Here is a 17,229-nt window from a genome sequence, read left to right as displayed (position 1 = left end):
AGACTTGCTCCTGCCTTCAGTCAGGCTTTGCAGCAGATGGTAAAAGTTATGCCTGACCTCTTCAGCCAGTTGCAGATGCCAGTTTTCATGGCCAGTAGCCAGAAGGCCAATAAACAGCACTATTTCTTCCTGGCATGCCATTCACCTGAAACCCTTTTCAACAAACATGTTCTAGGCTAGAAAAAGCTCAGTGTCTCTTAGATGAGAAGGACATTTTCCAACTGTCATAATTCACTAGGGAAATGACTCTCAACGAAACTCACTTTTGATTTATTTTGGCAGCTCAACTTCTGTTTATTATTCATTGGTTACAAAAGAATATTATGGGACTTTAATCCCTCCACTGGAGTCTTACAGAACCTGTGGCATAACATTTTTTTTTTCCCAATTTCTAAAATTACACAGCTTAAGACACAATATTTAACCCTCATCCATTCACCACCTTAAAATGTCTTGAAATCTAACACTAGTCTGTTCATATTTCAGAATAATGACCCATTCATCAAAAAAACAGGAGATAAAGCTTAGCCATGCAGCAGAGAATTAATATAAGTGAAAGATGGTGCCTATGACATGAGGGATTTTGACACAAAACCCCCAAATATTTTATAGGCTGAGGCTTCATGAATTATTAAGAGTTTACAGTGATTTTCCCCAGCTGCTCTTAAGGCTCAGGCAAAGGTGGGCAGTGCTGCCCCAGCAACAGAGCAACATCAACCCCAGACACATGAGCCAAACCCAGGGCACTGCAGCCAAGGAAGCAGCCTGTAATTTGATGTCTGGAAGTGAACACATAATTAAATAAATAATATTAGAAAAGAGAAACAAAAATGCCTAGGGTAGGAGATGTGAAAGCTCTGACTACCTGAGCTTAGCATGAAACACAACCTGCAGCCAAAAAAGCCACCTCTATGCCAACAGGTGAAGGGAGGGAAGAAGAGAGGCTGAAGCAACAGTGCTGCTGATTAAACATGTTTATGAAACAGTGCCCAAAACCACATCCCTGCCTGCCAGGCTGACACTGCCTGTCACCCAGCACCCACAGAGCTGGGCAGAGGACAAGCCACTGACTCCAGTGACACCATCTGCCAGTTGCCCTGTAGCTCAGGACACCACTAGCCAAAGGGGCACACAAGTAACAGGGGTGACCCCATCAGCAGGGGGACAACACCACTCCCCACAGCTCCCTGCCACAAGCAGCACCAGCATCACTCTCTTTTCCTGCTCACCATCCATCTTCAACTATTTCTTCCTCCCTGTATTGATTCTGCAAAGTGTTTCCTGATCTCTATTTATAGAGACAAAAAAAAATATATTTATTTTGACATGCAACAAGAAAGGACAGCACTGGTTACCCAAGGCTGTTGGGGGTAATTGAGTTGTCTGCTGCTGTGCTGGGTTCAGGCAGGGCAGCAAGAGTATATTTGTGTTCTTTAAGCACAGCAGCTGCCACCTCTTTTCTTGCACTGCTGTAGCTAGGAAAAAAAAAATATATATATATTGCTGTTCTCATGGACTGCAGAAACAGGAGATAACCAAAGCAATCCAAGTTATCAACCAGCATCTTCAGCCATGAGAAACATGCAAGGCTTTTCCCAGCCCAGAAAACATTCCTTTTCTCTTCTCATTAACACTTCAATTTGTTCTAGCACTAATTGAGCCAGACTCTCAATACTGTAGGAGATACTGAGTGACAAACAAATCTTTTCTTCTTTAAAGCACTGTCTTCACTCATTGCAGTTTAGGCATTGATTTTATGCATGAGTGCACACAGGGCAGGAAGGGAAAAAGTGACCAGAGGTAAGAGACAAAAAAATATTTTTAAATACAAACTATAAAGCCACAAATCTTGGGAGTTCCTCTTGAATTCTTAATTCCTTCAGAAACAGTTTTCCCAGGAAGCTGCCCCACACCTTTACTGACCCAGGCACCCATATCATGGTTGCACTTATACTTTCAAGGGTTAAACTAGACTGCAAGCACAAAGGGCACATTAATACAAGGACAAAAGCCTGATAGGTGAAGCAGCTTCAGCCAAACAACCAGTAAAGGCATGTCAGCAACTGTCAAAAAAATTACAGCCAGTCCAGGCAGAAGGTTCAGCAATAAACCCAACTGAAGAGTGACAAATAAAAACGTAGGGAGTGCGTTAAACGCCGAGTGGAAAAATCTATGGGAAGTTTTTATACTATTCCCTGGGGCAGGGAGGAAATTATGCCACAACTGGACTGCAGCTCTGAGCAAGGTCAGCCCAGACTCCAGTTCAGCAGCAGCTCAGAGAGAGAAACCTTAAAGAGGAAAATTCAGACAGTGCTGGCTCCCCAGAAACTGCAGGCACAGCTGGAACCACGCGTTCTTACAACCGAAGCACGGCAGCTCCTGCATTCCCAGCCTCTCCCAAGGCATCCAAAATAACCCGAGTCTGGGACTCCCAAGGAAAATTTTGTTACGCCCTACAGAGGAATGTTCCACCCACGGCTGTTGTTTCCTCCCATAAAAGAACCATTAGTGAGATAATTTCTGAAGTTGGTGGTATTGTCTACAGATCCCACTGAAATACCGCACCAGGAAGGGGAAGCCAAACGAGCCAGACTATTTTAAGGCTTTTTGCATTTGGAGGAAATTCTAGGGCAAAATTTCAAAAAGGCAAATGCTTTGAACTGGGAAACGTTATGCTTTGTGGAGAAGGGAGCATTCCTGCCTTCAGAGCTGCCTAAATAACCGTCTTGGGGCCAATTCTATTTGATCGACTTTATTTTTAGATTGCAAACCTGCTTTTTCAGACAGCTAAATGCTATTTCATATGAATGTGTGTGTGTGTGCTCAAGGCTACTGGGGAAACAGCTTAAAAGTTAAAAGACTGACTACAAACAGCTGCTCTCACATCCTTTTCACACCTACAATTCACCTCGAAGAGCTGCTTACTCATCTCTCTGCACCCACAGACATGGGGTCCCCATCATCACAACCACCACAGCACCCACTAGAGGGTTTGGGAGACTCAAGCACAGGGCTGGAGCTGCAATCAGGAGCTGCAATCAGGATTTGGAACTTGCTGTTCACTAGAAGTCTCCTTTTCCATGGAGAGCACATTCCCACCAGTGCACATTCCCCACTGGGTCTGACTGGGATATAGGTTGATCTAAAGGACAGAATACCAGGGAGCACTGTTCAGACATTTCTCTGCTGGCAGCAACTCCCTCACCATCAGTGATCAGGAAAACCTCACCCTGGTCTCAAAAGCAAGGCTGGGCTCCCCTCTCCTGGACGACTGCAAAGGTGCAGCTCCCAGCAAGGCTCAGGGAAGCACTGCTCCTCCTCACCAGAGGGAAAGATGTTTTGCTAGTTTTCTTTTTTTTTTTTTTTTTACTTCTGAGGTTTGTGTTTCCTTTGGAAGGAAGTCAGAGATGAAAAGGATGTTTATGAAAACCATTATTTACTCTCCTCCAGCTCTGCTGCCACCCAGTCAGGCAACTCTGGCAAACAGAGATTATGGTTTGCATCAGGAGTTGTGAGGGGAGAAGGTGACTGTAGGAAAGAGGCTTTTGCAAAACAACTTCAAGGTAAATCAAATTTTCTAAGTAATCCATAGGATCCTGAGCTCCCCCTGAAGTTCAAGCAGCTGTAACTTCAGATTTTGCACGGGTTGTTATTTGCAGCACACACTTTCAAGGATAAATTGCATCTTTCTTCTCAGGTCTCAGCGTGTCAAGGGGTGGAAGAAAGTCAAAAAAGCCAGGAATGGCTGTGTCCAAAGCCTGTCTGCTGCAAGTGCTGTGCACCACAGGCTATGGAGAGCTCAGAGACTAAGAAAAAATTATAAATAAAGAAAATAATAAATAAGAAACCTGAAGAATAAACTTTTTGCTGTGGTTTTAAGCTTTTTTTCAAACCTATTGCAAAAGTTCCCTGCCAACTGTTTCTTTGTTAATTAAGGGTGGTTTGCAGTTGTGGTTACTGTGACAAAATGTCATCATCATCTTCAGCCTGAGCTTCTCCAGGGAGTGGGTTCACAGGATGGCACTATCCATGTGTATAATTCAATCAAATTCTGCAGGGAAATATTAGTCTTGAGGATACAGGTTTCCCACAAATTCAATAAGAACAGAAAATCAGAAGAAAGAACCTGATATTATAGTGGGACCAAACTACAAACTACTACCAGAAAAGGTAAATCAGGAAAAAAAGCCCTTTGAGTAGCACTCACTCTCTTCCAAGCTCTGCCTTTTTTCCAGGGTACCTTGTTTTGGGTTGTTTCAATATCATAGATTTGAAAATGCAACCCTTCCTCTCCTAGTGGAAGAAGCCAGGCCTCTGGCTCTATAAAAACCTAACATTTCAAAACATCCTTGGGTCCACTGAGAACACCCTGGTAAAACAAAGGCACTGCTCAGCACAGGCTGAAGCTGACAAGCAAGCTTCTCACCCCCATGGTCAGGTCTCATCAGGGTGGGCATGTGAAAAAGGCTGCTTCAACCCCTCAGCTAGCACACACAGCTCAGAGAAAGCAGTACAGGGGGAGGGAAAACAGCAAATGTTTCTTTTGTGTTTTCTCTGTTTTGTTCTGAGGAGACAAATATAAAATTTCCACTGAAACTGAATTGCAATTCAAGTGCTCCCCAGCACTGTAAGATGACCTCTTCCACTGCTGGTTCCTCTGACCAGCTAAGACACAAAGCCTGAGCTTCCTGATGCTCTTCTACTGGCTTAAAGTAGAGTTTAACTCCAAGACCCAGCCAAGTCCTACCACTCTAACTCTCTGGTTCCAGCAATTCACACATGAGATGCACGAGCAGGTGTGAAATGGTGGGCTTGGATCAGAAACATGGAAACAAAAAGCTTGCAGCCTTTCAGATTCAAACCTTTTTTCTTAACAGAGAAGTAACACTTGAAATCACTGAATGGTTGTAGTATTTGTCAGGATCTCTTAAAGAAAACACTTGTTGTCCTGGGAGAGCCTTAGCTGAGTCTGTGAGACTGCAAACTCTGCTTCTGCCTTGCAAAGGAGCAAAGTGAGGGGGAAATGGGAAAGTTCACAGCTAAATACAGGAATATTTGTGACTAACTGCAGCTGCATTCCACTTGGAAGATGCTCTGCACAGACATGCTGCTCACATGCCCATGTCTGAAGGTTTTCTCTTTGCACAGGAGTTTAACTGGTTCCTTTACAACCAACTGAAGTGAAGGTTGCACAGCCAGAGCTGCTTCCCCAGTACCTCCCAGCAGGATCCAGTCCAAGTCTGGCTGAACATCTTTGGAGAACTTCAAAGGGCTTAAAGAATGAGAAAGCACAGATACAAGGCAAAGCTCTAAACAGAGACTCTCCTCTTACCCTGCACACACAGCTGACCATGGCACTGCTTTTGTTCATCCCTCACCACCTTCACCCTTGGGATTTGCAAATCCAGAGGCACTCTGGGCAGTTCTCACCCACAGCTCTTCTTGAGCCCACTTTTTTCTTGTGGTCTTCTCTCAATGTGTCACCTCAAATGGGCTCAAAAGACTGTAACAGCACCAGCTTTCCAATCACACCCAGACTCTTCCAGCACTGCCCTAGTTTCCTCTCCCTCCTCAGTTTCTGTAATTGTTTCCCCACTTGATTCTTTGTCTCATCCCCACGGAGTGATTAGGGGCAGCACCACTCCTTATGCCACATCCCAAGAACATCCCCAATTTAATAGCAGTACTCAGGCAACCACGCAAACATCAAACTAGTTCTGCTAGGAGAAGTAAGCATCTCCTGGTTTTTAGAAGGCAATAAAAAGGTACAGATGAGTTTAAAAACTCAGCCAAGGCCACAGACTCCGTGGCAGAGGTAGGATTAGAAAAATACACCACTGGTTACTGCAGCAAGAAGTGGAAAATACAACTATGCCAGGCTGGGGAGGGAATGGCTGCCCCATCCCAGGCAATTTGTCTTAAATCTGGTTATTAAAAAGATGAGTCAGTGTTGACACTTAGGAAAACAGAATGAGTGACATCAATGTTCCTGGTCCAAACCAAAACAGGCCCAGGAAATGCAGCAGCACTGGGTGACACCCCTGAATCAGGTAACAGGAAGACAGAGCTCAGTGTTCACAAACACAGGAGCTGTGGCCCTGTGCTCCCTGTGCAAACACAGTGCTCAAGCAAAAGGCAGCTGAAAACTCATCACTGAATAAGAGGTGCAAGATGAACTGGCAGTCAGGCATCAGGCTGAGTCACTGGCAGCTCAGCAAACACCCCAGTAACAGGCAAAACAGCCTTTATTGATCCTTACTCAGTAGCAAATGTGCTTGTACCTAGTTAATCCCATTCATTTTATCATTAGCTCCAGAGTGGCACAACCACAAGCCTCCTGGTTTTTCCCTTTGATTTTAAAATCAATTTCTCATTCCCTTCTCTTAGGATGGTGATCAGAAAGCTGGACAGAACAGCAAGCAGCTCACAAAGCAATTAGTGTGAGAGACAGCAGAAGCACCTCTTGAACAAGGAGAGTGAGCTCCTGCCTGCCAGAGCCATTCCTCAATTCAGCAGCACAAAATGAGAACCCTGGGCATTACCAGGGCTGGGATGAGATGATGGGATGCACATACCTGCCTGCCATCCTGTCCCACGTTGGTCTGTCCTCTCACAACAGTTCTGATGTTGTCATCCAACCTCCTAGAGAAGAGAATCCATAATGTCAAACTCATTCATCCTGACCCAAAAACCTCTGGGAACCTCCAGAGCTGCAGATTTGAAAGCAAAAAAAAAAAAAGCTGGTGCTGCCAATGCTGAATTAACTTCTTTTATTCTCTCTCTCTGGAGGACATCAATAGCTAAGATAATTTAAAAGTCCTGTTACAAAAATGAAGAAACATTTCCTAATTTAATCAGGAATTGATTCTTGTGTTTCTTCTTGTATTTCCCTTCCCTTAAGCAACACTGGCAGTTTTCCCTTGCCCGTTTTCACTTCCACTTTCCACACATTAAAGAGCTGTCTCAAGCAGTTCAGGTTGGTAACTCCAGACTGCACAACAAAAATTAAGTATTTCCTGCCTGCTTATATTTATTTTGTACTCACAGTACCAAAATTAATACAAAATGAGAGGGCTTTCCAATTGCTATTTTGACCTCACAAACAGAGTCAATTTTCAGCAAAGGCAGCTTGTTCTCTCTGCCTGTATTAAAATGAAGTACTTGTTGATTCTTACTTGTTTTTCCAAATCTCTACTTTCCAACCAGCTAAAATAACCTGAGAGGCATGGCAAGGTACAGCAGGGCAAAGTATAAAACAAAAAGAATTATAATTACAGGGAATAATTCTACCTCTGTTGCACTATGGGATGAGATTGACCCTGTTAGTGCCTTTTAAGCAAATTAATTCCAATTAGTTAGAGTGCAAAGGCTGCATTTATGAAGCCCTGGTGACAACCAGAGTGAGCTGCAATGAAATGGAGAAACATTTACCTTATTTTCAATCTGATTTTATTCACAACTTCATCGATGTTTGCCAGAGACTGCAACATGAAAAGAAAAAAAAAAATATAAACAAGCACAGAGAAATGAAATAGGGAACTTTTGCTGTGACCCCCACCCAGCTGTGACCCCACCACCACCACCACTTGTTCCTGAGTGGCACTTGACAAAGAGGAGGGCAATGGCTTTGTCTGACAGAAGAACTGAGACCCCTCCAGCAACTTGGCTGCTTCTCAGGTCACATCATGAGCACCAGAAGACAGGAGCAGGGCAAAGAGCAGCCCTGGGGGGGCCAGGGGCTCCCTGCTTCCCACCCAACCCTAAGCAAACAGGGTGCCCTCAGCCCTGCAGAGCTGCTCCCCAAACACCGTGGTGACAGTGACCTCCAGTGGGCACTGGGGACAGAGCCCTCACCTCCCCAGAGCAGAGACCCCCCCTGCAGAGCCCAGGCAGCCCCCAGGAGGTGTAGGGGAGGGTGGGAAGAGCTGTGGTGGGGTTTGTTGCAGGGGGAAGAGCTCCACTAGTGGCAAAGGGAAAAAAACAACAGGCCAGCACCACCTAAAAACTGATTGGAAACTGCTGAAAGACCAAAAAAAAAAATAAAATGGGTGCTGCAGAGGATCTTAAATGTGGTAGATGTTGGAGCTGCCTCACAGCCCCATCTTCAGCTGCAAAAACATTTTCTTTTTGCAGTAGCTTTGAGTCCAAAACTGCCCCTGGGCTGACCTGGGGAAGGCAAAGTAAGGATATGACTCCACAGCAGCAATCTTGGTCTTTACATCTCCAAAAAAAAGCAACAGGTTTCAAACATGGATGACTCCCTGGTGACATTTCACAACCAACACCTGCTTTATGTGGCTGAAACCCCAGTGGATTCACCCATCTATTAGCAGACAGAAAGTTATTAAATTTACTGTAAGGAAAATCTGGTTCCAGAAAAGTAATTTATAGCTTCAGATCACTCCAGGACTTTTAGTGCAGCAGGCAGCTTGGGGAAAAAGAAACTTACATGATGAGAGTGAACCTTGAGAGATGAAAATATTAGAAATTATTATTACAGCCTTGCAACCTGTGCTGCTGTTGAAAAGGCAAGGCTTGGGTAGAGGTTTAAACAGTCACTGTCAGGTTATCCCTCACTTACTTACTTGCTCAGTGGGAAAGAGGGCATTAATGTACTCAACAGCATTGAAATCTGCCCTGTCCAGAGGATCTTGGCTGGGAAATACCTGAAGAGAAGGAGGAAAACAAATCTCATCAGCAAGACAGCCCTATTAATTTCTGTAACTTCCCATGGTGTCTACTACTCCCAATTCAGCACCTTCTTCTGACTGGGTTCACACCACTCCTCTAACAAGGGTGCAGAGAGCACAGCTCTGGAGATCTCTGACCTGCCAAAATTCCTGGGTAAACACTGATAATCCCCACACGTGCTTCCATGTACAGCCTGGGCACAGCCCATCGTGGGCAAGGAATTCCTGAGCTCCACGAGCCATTAATTATGCATCCCAAACCCTGCTGCTGCCTCTGCCCTCGCTGGGAATGAAACTCCCTGTTGAGGCACTGCCCTGATCTCTGCCTGGCCCCGTGGGGAGAGCCCCAGGATTTGCTTATCACATCACAGGAAACGTGGTGAGTTAAGAGATGGTTGTACAAGTTCCCTGGAGACTTGGGTTTGCCACTTGTACATGGAAAAAAAAAAAAAAAAGAGGGAGAGGAACAGAGTCACTGGGTGATTCTTCCTGCCCGTGGGAAAGGGAAAAGAGCAGCCGTGGTGCAAACAGATCCCAACAGATCCCATCTCAGCTCAAACACCACAAATAACACTGCCAGGATCTGCTTTTTGCTCCCCCAGAATGAAACCCCCTCTATTCCCTCCCCTGCTCCCATTTGGCTTCCATATTTACACAGCTCCATGGCCAAAGCCCTGCCCAGCATCACCCTGGTCACAGCAGCACTTTCCCAGCTTTGCAGTGGGGTAAAAGCAGTGAGATCACTGCAGGGAGAACAATTCCCCCCCTGAAGCTCTCCCAGAGCTCCTCCTGAGGCCAAGGAGAAGCAGGCAGGAGGTGAACACACACCAAGTGGTGCCTGGGTGAGGAGGAAGGAGCTGTGACATCAGCCCAGCTGACATCAGGGCACAGTTGCAGCACCACAACCAGCTCATCCTGCTCCAGTTCCATTAATCCCACATCACCCCATGCATTGGGAGCTGCTGAGGTAAGGATGGGTGGCAGATAAAGGTTACTCATGACCTGTACTCTCAGACCTCAGATAGAGATCAATGCTGCAGGCAGCTGAACCAGCTCAAGCTGCTTCTCCCAGGTCATTGCCACGAGCAATGATCACCCCCTGCTCCCTGCCACTCTGCAGGCAGGACTCAGTTCTGCTCATTTAACCAGAACCAGGCAGCTTTTGCCCAAAACTGAGGAAGGAACAGTGACAGGAACAAATATGGGGATGGGAAGTGGCAGGAGGCAGTGGCATCCTCAACACCTCCCCCTGCCTACAGCCTTACTGCAAAAAGAACTCAGCAAAAGTGCAAAGGATTATTCCTCTGGGCAAGTTCCAGGTCTCCTTTAGAAGCTGCTATTTAATTTAGCAATTCACAAGGTTTCAAGAAGCAAAATTACTCCATGGCTTACTGAGAGGCATGCCAGCCCCCTGCAGTGACAGAGAACGTGGGGTCTCTCTCTCTTTGGAACAAGAATATTCCAAAGCTGGCAGAGCAGCTCCAGGGAAGCTGTGCTGCCTTCCTCACCTCCTGGCACTGGGCTGACTCCAGAAGCTGCAGCAGCTGCCACAGGTTCTGCCCTACTTCTGTGCAGAGCCCCCAGAAGTGATCCAACAAACCTCAACAACCCAGGAGAGGGGGGAAACTCATCTGAGTGACACTTTGAGAGGCAGCTGCTGCTGCTGACTGCAGATTTCTACAACAGGAAAGAGCTCCTCACACAGAAGGGTTCCTGACGTCAGGCTCTGACACACACCCGTGATTTTACCCCGGGTTTCTCCTGGGCTCTAAGTGCCACAAAAGGTTCCAGGGAACACTGGAGCCTCGGGCTGGATGTAACATTGATGACAAAAGCCAAGCCAAGACGTTTAGACTCTCCTCACCAAGCCAAAGCTCCATCGAGCCGCTTCCCACCCTGAGTACCGAGTGCTCAGGCAGCACCCGGGGCAGGGAGCGCTGTGCTCGGCTGGGCCAGGCCCCGCAACCCGGGAGGCGGCAGCCAGCGGCCACCTCAGCCCCGGGACCCCGGCACAACCCTCCTGGGGCTCTGCCCCGCTCCCGACACCCCAGGCACGGCCTTTACAAGGCCCGGCAGCCGAAGGCCTCAGAGCTCACTTGAGGGACGCGGGGGCCTCAGAGAGCGGGGGCCGGGCCGGGCCGGGCCGCGCCAACCCCGGGAGGGCCCTCACCGGGAGGGCCCCGCCTCGCCCCGCAGCCCCCTCCCGGCCCCGGGAGGGCCGCACCTGCTCGATGGCGGCCTGCACGGCGGGCGCCAGCTCCAGGGCCGCCTCCAGCCCGGCCTCCAGCTCCGGCTCGTCCTCCTCCATGGCCGGCGCGCCGCTTCCGGGCCGCGGGGTTCGCCGGGATAGGGGAGGACTCGCCCGGTGCGGTGCGGGACGGGAGGGGAGGGCGGGGCCGTGCGGGGAGGGCGGGGCCCGGAGCGGGCGGGGCCTCGGGGGGGGCGGGGATCGAACCGGCGCGGGGCGGGGCCCAACCGCCCGGCGGAGCGGGGCGCGTCCCGGCGGCGGGATCGGCGGGGCCGGACCCAGCCGAGAGGAGCAGAACGGAGCAGGACGGAGCCGAGCGGTGACGGCCCCAGTGGAACCGAACCGGACCGAGCCGAACCGGGCCGGGCCCTCCCGCCCCCCGTCCCGCTGCTGACAAGCGGCGGCGGGAGGCAGGGCGGCCCCGGCCGTCCCCATGTGGCGGACACTGGCCATCGCCTCCGCCTTCTTCCCGGGGCTCTTCGTCCTCTGCATCCGGTTGCTGCGCTGGGCCGCCCCGGGATGGAGCCTCAAGGATCGCATTCTCCTCAGCGGCAGGTACGGGCGGGACGGGAGCGGCACCGGGAGTGATGGGGACAGGCCAAGACCACCGAGTTCCGGCGCTGGCAGCGGCAGCCGAGGGGCTCCGGGGGCCCAACACCCGCAGCCCCGAGCCCAGACCCGGCCCGGGGAGGAGTAGGAGCGGGCGGCAGGCGCAGTCCCCCCAACCGCACCTCCCGCTGTGGCGGGTACCGGGGATGCTCCGGTGCGGCTCTGCCCAGGGTTCCCACTGATCCGCGGGGATGGGATTGAGACCTTGAACCTCCTCCCCCCCCCCATCACCGTGTCCCGGGGGGCAGAGCCTGGCATTGTCACCCCCGTGTCCCGTCCTACGCCGTGACACGGCTCTTGGGGTGTGCACGGCGTGGGTGGCTCGGTGCTAACAGCTCTCCTGCTGCAACCACCCCTGGTCCCTGGTCCTTCTGGGGTGACATTTTGGGGTGACCCCATTTCCTGTCTCTTGGTTGCAGGTTGGTGTCAACGGTCCAAGCCACCATGGCAACAGTGTCGGGGATCACAGTTGTCCTTAACTGCAAGGATGTGGTGCATGACAGGTAACCCTGTCCCAGAGCCTGGTTGTCCCACTGGGGGCAGGGGGAAGGCTGTGCCCAGCCTGCAGCAGGGTTGGATGCCAAAGGCTTGGACGTACAAAGGGGAGAGGAAAAGCAATTTCATGTTCCTCTTTCCTCCACTTTGGGTGTTGGGTTGGGCAACGTGCTGGTTGGACACCCCCTGAAAGGCAGGAGCCCTGGGGCTGCTCTGCCAGGGTTTTCTCCTGAGGCTGAGCTATAAAATGGGCCCATAAATGAGAAAAAAAAAAGTATCACCACATCTAAAGGGGGAGGGAGGTTAAGGAGTTTGCTTGCTGGAAGCTGAAACTGCTGACAAGTTGAGCAGCCCTAGTGAGAAGCTCTAGAGGTGCATCACCACCTCTGTGCCAGGTGGATTCTGAGGAATTCCAGGAAGGAGAAAATCAGAAAGGAGTTTGCTCTGAAGGAAAATCTCACTGCCCTGTCCTCAGTGCTCACGAGATAAAACTGCCCCAGACGTGGCTCTTGGCAGGAGTGATAGCACAATCTGGGGCAGAAGATTTAAAAACAGAGCTGTTATCCAGAATAGCAGAGAGAATGGAGGAGGGAAGCATGTAATTATGCTGAGGTGGAATTTGACTGTCACACAGCAGGTTTTTGGGGTGATTTTTAGGGTGGGTTGCCTTCTCAGTCATTGCAGGCTTGCCTTTAGTAAGCAGATGTGAAACGTCCTACCTTGCTCTGGGGAGTGAGATTGACCCAAATTGCTCAGTCCTTAATCTGGGCAGTTTGATGAGTTCTCTTTTTTGCTCTCAAATAAAATACCTGCTGTACAGACAGGGCAGGTGATCAATCCCAGCCCCACACAGATGGAAGGTGCTCCTCTTTCTTCCCCCGGGCTGTTTGCTGCTCTCACTGCCAGCACCTCCTTGCAAACACTTTGTGGCCAGAGACCTAGATTTTCTTTGAATCTGGAGGAAACACAGCCCAGAGCTCAGCAGGGAAGGCCTCAGAGAATGACAGCGAGACAGAGAGCCAGGAAGCATCACAAAGGTTGCAGTAAAATTTGCCAATTTATTTACCCAGGCAGACAATCACTATATTGCTGGCACTGTAATTGCCCTCCAAAGCCCTGGGTGAGTTTTGCAAACACAATAGCTGGTCATTTCTCCTCCCTGCTCTACATCACTTGCATCTTTCTAGCTGGAATAGGAGGACAAGCAACAGAATTTTTCTTGGGATGGTAAGAGATCAAAAGCAGATTTTTTGGGGGCCCCAAGCTACATTTCTTTAAGCAGCAGCACAGGGCGGTTTTTCTTTTTTGTTTTTCTATTTATTTATATTTTTTTTATCAGTGTGATTTCACTCAGGACTTTTTAAGGAGCCGGGTGTCCCTGCAGAGCAGGGCTTGCTGCTGCCTGGATTGTGCAACAGGGATTCCAACATGCTTGGGGAACAGGCAGCTGCCTGCAATTATTTCCCAACAGATAAATGTCTCACGGGGGTTTATTGCCTATAGTAAGTATTTTGCTCTTCACTCTCCAAAGTCCAAGCCAGACATCTCTAATTAACCCAGAGGTCTCCGGGTGCTTTTACAAATCCTCCCTGGGTTAGGCAGCCAGAAAGGACAAAGTTTGGGAGCTTTTCTCCTACTAAGCATCACTTCTGGGTATCCCAGGGTTTAGGGAAGAGGATTACCTGTTGCAAAGGTGTCAGATTAGTGCTGGATCCCAAGCAGTGCTGTGCCCCCAGCCCACACAGCAAACACCCAGCTCCAGGGCTAATCAGGATCCTCCCGTTAGTGCCGTGTTTGTGCTCAGCAGGGCCCAGCTCAGTGCCTGGCACAGGCAAGCACAAGGCAGGGGCAGCACCAAGGAGGCCTCCTCCACCCGTACCAGGTACCTTCTCTCTGCTGAGCCAAAACAAATTAAACTCCAAGCCCTCTCATCTCACCAGTAGCTTCAAAACCCGCTGCTTTTTTCAGCAGTTTCAGACCTGGAGGCTCTCTCCCACCTTTCAGAGCATCGTGAGGTGCTGGGGGCTGTTGTGATGTCTGTGTGCTGTTCCTCCCCTAGGCACTGGCTGGCTGTCGAGTACATCTGGGTCCTCGTTCCCTACATGACCTATGACATTTATGTCATGTACCTCTGCCACTGGCACAAGAGCCTGGACAAAGGAGTCGCCGAGAAGAAGCACTCGCTGGCCAGCATCTGGAGTTTCCTCCTGCAGGAGAGGCTGATGGTGACCCACCACCTCTTCATCCTCATCGTGCTCACCCCCATCACCCAGGTAAGAGCTGGGCATGGCTGCTGTGGAACCCAGCCCCTGAGGAGCCCAGCATGGCTGAGGGGGCTTGCACGTCTTGCAAAGTATCTTCTGCTGGTCAGGAGACCTCAACCCCCTGGAGATGCTTGGAGTCAGCTCCTCGCCCCCTTCTCCAGGAGGGCCCCATGCTCACCACTGGCTTTGTTTGCAGCACTTCAGGGGAGAGCTGGGGGACTTCTTTGTGGGCTGCATCTTCATAGCAGAGCTGAGCACTCCTTTCGTGTCGCTAGGCAAAATCCTCATGCAGGTAGGTAAGGAGGGACTGGGATTCCCCAGCAGCTCATACCCTTCCCCCCCTCCCCAGGCCGCCCTTCTTCATCCTCCCCTGCTCACACAGCAGCCAGGCTGGGGGCCCAGAGTGGGAGCAGCCCTGTGGCTGTGACCCCAAGCTTCCCCCCATTGCTGCCCCCACTCCCCTCAGGTTTCCATCCCTTTCCCCAGGAAGCAGCATGCCCAGAGGCACCTCCAAATTGAGGGCTGTGCTGTGTCCTGGTACTTTTCCCTTCCGTCTGTACCTCCCTGCTGCCACAGCCCTCTCCTCACAGCTCCCTTCTTCCTCCTCCATCCCTTCCCACCCTCTTCTCCTTCTCCCTTCATGCTCCAGCACCCAAGAAGCTACGGGGAGCTGCTCACTTAGCACTCACCCTACCTTCACCCTCTTCCTTCCCCAGCTCAAAATGCAGGACACCCTCCTCCACAAGGTGAACGGGATCATCATCCTGGTGACTTTCTTCGTCTGCCGCATTCTCCTCTTCCCTTTCATGTACGCAGCCTACGGCAGGCAGGTGGGGATCCCCGTTTACATGGTGCCTTTCCGCATCCCCCTGCACTGCAACATAGCCAACGCCTCCCTCATCGCTCCCCAGCTCTATTGGTTCAGGCTCATCTGCCGCAAAGCCGCCCGGCTCTACGGCAGCTCACCCGCCGCCGACAAAAGCAGATAATGCCCCCGAGCCATCCGGAACAGGCTCGGAGCCCGCCTTCCCCCCCCCCCGCCCCCGGCTCTTCCACCTTCACCACCAGCGCTCCGGGGACCACGGCGGGAGCTGAGCTGTGTGGAAGCAGCCGTTCCACGGGGGCTGTTTTGAGCTGGAACAACCTCACCATCTGTATCGCCGTGCCAGCCTGGGCTAGGAGGGCTTCCTTCCCACGCTGCTCCGCTGCCTTGTGTCCTCCCACCCGTGGGAGCCGGGGTAGGAACCAGCCAGGAGGAGCTCTGCCCGTAAGCAGGACATTCCTTCTGGATTCAAGGCTGCTCACCCAACTAACGGTTACACGAGAGGGGTTTGTTACAAACCCCACACACCCCCCCGCATCTCACGGGGCTGACACCAGACACCAGGGAGCCTGCAGCGATGCTGGAGCACGTTCAGCCCCAGGCAGCAGCACCAGGGACCAGGGGAGCCGCGTGTCGGACCTGCCACAGCCCCAACTTGCTCCTCTGGCTACAAGTTGCAGCCTCCAGCTGAGAGCAGAGCCAAGCCCGGGGGCTGTGGCACAGATCTCTGCACAACCGGTTCCTTCACAGCCCGTTCCCGACCTTTAGTGACTTCACCCCTACACTACAGCTGCCTTCAGCCTCTCACCTCCCACTACTGCTGGACTGGGGACTCACTGAAGACTCCACATCACCCAAAGGTGCTTTTCACTGCAACTGTCTGATGGTTGGGGCTGAAAGTCCTGGGCTAGGGGGTCTCCAGCAAGGCTGGAAGGGAAGGAAGCTCACACCAGGAGAAAGGAAGAGTTGTGTTGTCTCACAGAAACGCTGGTAGGACAGACACCCAGGGCAGGAGAGGGACAGGCTCACCTTGAACCATGGTGTTCACCACCTCCTGGGTGTGTGTGTGTCACCAGCAGTTTGGTTCCCTTCCCTCAGCCTCCTGTCCCCTGCTCCAGGGCAGGTTCTGCACCAGCGTGGCCCCACAGCACCCCCCTTGTCCAGAGACTTGTGGTCACAACGTGCCTTCCACTTTGTCTGAAAACAACAGCTGGAAGGGCTGAGGACCCAGGGTTTTTTTGGGTGTCAGACCCCATCCTGGCCACAGCTGTATCCTGGAAAGAATAAAATTAAAGGGCTCTTCCTATCTGTGGCTGCTAGATTAAGGATGGGGACCAGCTGATGTTACAAACTGCTTGTCACCCATTACAGATGTTTTGTCTCTCACCATTTTTCATTGCAAATAACGTGCCTTATGTAAGGGAACAAAAAAAAAAAAAAAAAATAGCCAACAAGGCATCTTGGTTTGCACTAACACTGCCCCTATTTACTACAGCACCTCACAGGAGACCAATAAAGATTTCTTTCCTGAGTCACACCACAGGACCTCTCCTCTGTCCCGTTCGTTTCTGGGTGGGGGTGGTTAACTCCACTGCACCCCCACCCATGGGCAGGAGCAGAGCAGGAGCAGAGCACACCTCTCCCCACAGACACCTGCTTGCCCCAGCATCACCCCACTCGTGTCCACGTGGTAAAGCTGCCCAGGATGAGGAGAAGCAGCAGGGAAGCCAAAGGGAAATGATTTCCCTGATGCCACTGGTCTCTCTCCCTACATCCAGAGCATCAGCAGGCAGGCAAGGCTGGAACTGTGTGTGCAGGAAGAGCTGCTTGGGCAGTTATTCCCACTGGAAAATGGAGCCCACTGGGCTCCCTCTCTACATCCAGAGCACCAGCAGGCAAGGCTGGAACTGTGTCTGCAGGAAGAGCTGCTTGGGCAGTTATTCCCACTGGAAAATAGTGGCTGTTCCTACCCACCCTTACTCCAGGAAAAGAGGGCCCAGCAGCAGGGAAGCCAAAGGGAAATGATTTCCCTGATGCCACTGTGCTCTCTCTACACCTAGAGCACCACCAGGCAAGGCTGGAATTGTGGGTACAGGAAGA

The 17,229-nt window shown here is 51.0% G+C and overlaps 2 protein-coding genes across 2 annotated transcripts in view; one reads left to right on the top strand and one right to left on the bottom strand.

Annotated features, from left to right (window-relative positions):
* Window positions 1-11,020, bottom strand: part of VPS53 (VPS53 subunit of GARP complex) — a 60,389-nt gene extending 49,369 nt beyond the window's left edge. The window contains exons 1-4 of the mRNA XM_030462350.1: window positions 10,915-11,020; window positions 8,586-8,666; window positions 7,432-7,481; window positions 6,576-6,642 (exon numbers count right to left, since the gene is read on the bottom strand). Of these exons, the coding sequence (XP_030318210.1) occupies window positions 6,576-6,642; window positions 7,432-7,481; window positions 8,586-8,666; window positions 10,915-10,998 (282 nt within the window). The 5' untranslated portion in view covers window positions 10,999-11,020. The remainder of the gene's footprint in view (window positions 1-6,575; window positions 6,643-7,431; window positions 7,482-8,585; window positions 8,667-10,914) is intronic.
* Window positions 11,021-11,173: 153 nt separating this feature from the next.
* Window positions 11,174-16,660, top strand: TLCD3A (TLC domain containing 3A). Its single transcript, XM_030462627.1, has 5 exons — window positions 11,174-11,493; window positions 11,967-12,050; window positions 14,102-14,315; window positions 14,503-14,598; window positions 15,023-16,660. The coding sequence occupies exons 1-5, from the start codon at window positions 11,372-11,374 to the stop codon at window positions 15,293-15,295; spliced, it is 789 nt and encodes a 262-aa protein (XP_030318487.1). The 5' UTR covers window positions 11,174-11,371; the 3' UTR covers window positions 15,296-16,660.
* Window positions 16,661-17,229: the final 569 nt, after the last annotated feature.

The sequence above is a fragment of the Calypte anna genome, chromosome 19 (genome assembly GCF_003957555.1).
Source record: "Calypte anna isolate BGI_N300 chromosome 19, bCalAnn1_v1.p, whole genome shotgun sequence".
NCBI lineage: Eukaryota > Metazoa > Chordata > Aves > Apodiformes > Trochilidae > Calypte > Calypte anna.
This window is presented reverse-complemented; position numbering and strand designations above follow the sequence as displayed.